The 3,438-nt window shown below is 56.4% G+C and overlaps 2 protein-coding genes across 2 annotated transcripts in view; both read right to left on the bottom strand.

Moving 5' to 3' along the window:
• KCNH4 (potassium voltage-gated channel subfamily H member 4) overlaps positions 1 to 350 on the bottom strand; it is a 19,028-nt gene extending 18,678 nt beyond the window's left edge. Inside the window, exon 1 of the mRNA XM_077779131.1 lies at positions 275 to 350. Coding sequence (XP_077635257.1) covers positions 275 to 350 — 76 coding nt within the window. The remainder of the gene's footprint in view (positions 1 to 274) is intronic.
• Positions 351 to 3,130: 2,780 nt separating this feature from the next.
• HCRT (hypocretin neuropeptide precursor) overlaps positions 3,131 to 3,438 on the bottom strand; it is a 1,630-nt gene continuing 1,322 nt past the window's right edge. The window contains exon 3 of the mRNA XM_077779345.1: positions 3,131 to 3,438. This exon is cut by the window's right edge and continues 1 nt beyond it. Within this exon, the coding sequence (XP_077635471.1) occupies positions 3,148 to 3,438 (291 nt within the window). The 3' untranslated portion in view covers positions 3,131 to 3,147.

Raw genomic sequence — 3,438 nt, 5'->3', positions numbered from 1 at the left:
TGCTCTCCCTGCCTCTCCTCCGTTTTGCGGCACAGAGAGAATTTCCTGACTCAGTCACACCCCCAACCTTAGCCCCCCGCGCTCTGGGCCCTCTCCCCGCTTCCTCTCACAGGGCACTGCCAGTCCTGTTCCTTTCCTGGCGGCTTCGGGAGTTCCTAGACCGTCAATTCCATTCTCCTCGCCTCGGGTGTCACCACATCCAGGAGACCCGCGCCGGCGCCGAAGTCGACTTGGCCCCAGCTCCAACACCCAGCCCCAGCCTCGCCCCACTCACGCGTGCCGTCGAAGCGTGTGGCGATAGTGTCCAGGAAGGTGTTTTGCGGGGCCAGCAACCCCTTCATGACCGGCATGGCCTCGNGCGCCCGCCTGCCTCCTCCCCTCCTCTCCGCGCCGCCGCTGCCGCAGCCTCTCGGTTCCGAACCTCACAGCTCTCGGCTGGGCTTGGCGCCGCCTCTGTCCCCCCACCTCCCCACGGGCCAAGTTCTTTCCCCCGGGCTCGGCCCGCGCCCGCCACGTGGCCCGTACGGGGAGGGGCCGCCAGCGACACCCTCACCCTTCTCCGCGGCGCTCCTCCCAGGGGGGAGCGGCCCACGCGTGTCTCTCTCGGAGAGAATTCGGGACACGCCCACCTGGAGCAGAGACCACGGGGGGTGGGGCGGGGCTTGGTTGGCAGACACGCCCCTCTCCGGGGTGGCCACGCCCCCACGCGTGGTTCCCGGGCGACTCCTTGTGGCTCCGCCCCACGGGTTTCCCCGCGCGCCGCCCACGCTGCCAACGGTGTTTAGTTCACAGTGCCGCCTGGTGGAATGGGGATATTTCGCAGCACCCCCAGTTCCCTGCGCTCCAATGTGTGACAGCAAGGTTAAGGAGACTAGTTTTGCCAGTGGAGGATCGACAGGAAGGCTGGAAATGAACTTCTAGAATGGCTTAACCCTCACTCGTGCCTCAGTTTGGGTAGGGCACCTTGGCGAGCTCTGCCTCTGAGTGCAGCCTGGTGGATGAAAAGAGCTTTGGAGTCCATGGGGTAGAATCCCAGCTTTGTTACTCACTGTGTGTGTGACTTAGCCTCTTCAAGCATCACTTTCCTTATCTGTAAAATGGAGCTAATAATTTTCACCTCATGCAGCTGTGAGAATTTAATCGCATAATACATGTTTTTGGTACACAGTAAGTGTACTGGAGAGCAATTCTCTCTCTCTTCCTATAGTCTTTAAAAAACTTTTTTAGGGGCGCCTGGGTGGCTTAGTCGGTTAAGCGTCCGACTTTCGCTTAGGTCATGATCTCGCGGTTCGTGGGTTCGAGCCCCGCGTCGGGCTCTGTGCTGACTGCCAGCTCGGAGCCTGGAGCCTGTTTCAGTCTGTGACTCCCTCTCTCTCTGGCCCTCCCCTGCTCACGCTGTCTCTCTCTCTCCTAGAAATAAATAAAAAACATTAAAAAAAAACTTTTTTAAATAGTTTATTTTTGAGACAGAGACAGAGCACGAGTGGGGGAGGGGCAGAGAGAGAGGGAGACACAGAATCTGAAACAGGTTCCAGGCTCTGAGCTGTCAGCACAGAGCCTGATGCAGGGCTCGAACCCACAAACTGCGAGATCAGACCTGAGCCGAAGTCAGACACTTAACCTACTGAGCCACCCAGGCGCCCCTCTTCCTATAGTCTTGATCTAATCTTCCTTCTCTTGGCTGCCATCCAAGTGGAAGAGAGGCTGGGGGCAAGTTGGGGGCTGAGAAAGATAGTTTCGAGTTGGGCCGAGTCAGTTTGCAAATCTTCAAAGGTGTATTGGTGGTCCTTGATCTCCATCTTCTCCAAGAGGGAACCAGTGCAGCAGCAAGAAGGACCCAGGTGAGGCCAGACATCAGACTTTTTCACTACAAAAGCAGAAAAATCACTGGGCAGGAGGGGCGTGGGTAGCTGAGTATGGTGGCTTAGGGTCGCTGCTTCCCAGAACAAAGTAGCTAACGTCAGTGAAAAGGGGAAGATAGGCTGGTGGTCATCTCAACAGTGCTCCTCACCCCCACGTCTGAGCTGGGCATTATCTAGGATATTGGATTGCTTAAAAGTGCCACATCCTCTGTGTCTCTACTTTTGGATGTTATATTAGTTTCCTAGGGCTACTATAACAAAGTACCACAAACTGGTTTAAACAACCGAAATTTATTGTCTCAGTTCTGGAGGCTAGAAGTCCAAGATCAAGAGAAGGCAGGGCTGGTTCCTTCTGAAGGCTGTGAGAGAGAATCTGTTCCATGCCTCTCTTCTAGCTTCGGGCGGGTTGCTGACAATCTTTGGTGTTCCTTGGCTTGTGGATGCATCACCCCACCTCTGTCTTCATGTTCACATGGGTTCCTCCTGTGTGTGTTTCTGTAAGTCCACAATCCCCCCTTTTTATAAGGACACTAGTCATATTGCATTAGAGGTCCACTCTACTCAAGTATGACCTTATCTTAATTACATCTGCTATTTCTATATAAGGTCACATTATGAAGTCCTGGGGGTTAGGATTTTAACATATGAATTGGGGGGTGGGGGTGTATTCAGCTAAAGTTGCAGGAAAATCTTGCCGCATTTCTGATTAAGAACTCCTGACTCCCAGGTACCTACAGAATGAAGTGTAAAGCCTTCACTGTCTAGGCTGCAGGAACCTAAGAGCTTCCCCTCCACACCGTCAACCCCGTGCTGCAGCCACTCGGGAAGATTCATGTTGAACCTCAAACTCTCGGGCCAAAAGCTTGGCTCCTATCCCTTTCCAGCCAGACTCCGCTCCTCTGTGCAGCATTCCTGGATCCTTCCTCCCATCCCTATCTGTAAAGGCCAAAATACAGAATGACGAGCAGAGAGCATCGAGAGATGTGTCTGTCCACCCTCCTCCCCTCCAAGCGTGCACATGTGCGGTTCTCTCCGTACCACTGGGCCTAGCACAGTTCCTTGCTCTGTGTTTTGTGTTCTACCAGCCTGAGCTGAGATGCTCCAGGGCCTCGGGCTCTTTATAGTTCAAAAGACTCTCACGCCCCCTGCAGGACGGGATGAGACCATAAAGGAACAGAGACCAGCATCACTGACAGAGATTCGTCTTTATTGCCCTTTTTCTGAGGGCTGACACCCAGCTGGCAGCGAGCAAAGAGCCGGGCCAGAATCCGGCCAGAGCAAGGGCTCAGACTCCGGACCGCGCCCCAGGCGCTGCAGAGGGAGCGGCAGCCGCGGGACATCTGCGCCCAGGACAGGGGCGCGGCGCTGGCTCTGCGCCTGCGCGGCGGCCCATGGTCAAAATGCCGGCTGCGTGGTTGCCGCTGGCCTGCAGGAGGCGCTGCAGTCGGCCCTGGAGGCCTGGGGGTCCCGGCCGCCGCTTGCCCAGCGTGAGGATGCCGGCCGCGTGGTTGCCCGCGCCGTGCAGCAGCTCGTAGAGGCGGCAGGAGCACGTCTTCTGGCGGCAGCAGTCGGGCAG

Source organism: Crocuta crocuta, unplaced genomic scaffold, assembly GCF_008692635.1.
Source record: "Crocuta crocuta isolate KB4526 unplaced genomic scaffold, BGI_CrCroc_1.0 scaffold68, whole genome shotgun sequence".
Lineage (NCBI taxonomy): Eukaryota > Metazoa > Chordata > Mammalia > Carnivora > Hyaenidae > Crocuta > Crocuta crocuta.
This window is presented reverse-complemented; position numbering and strand designations above follow the sequence as displayed.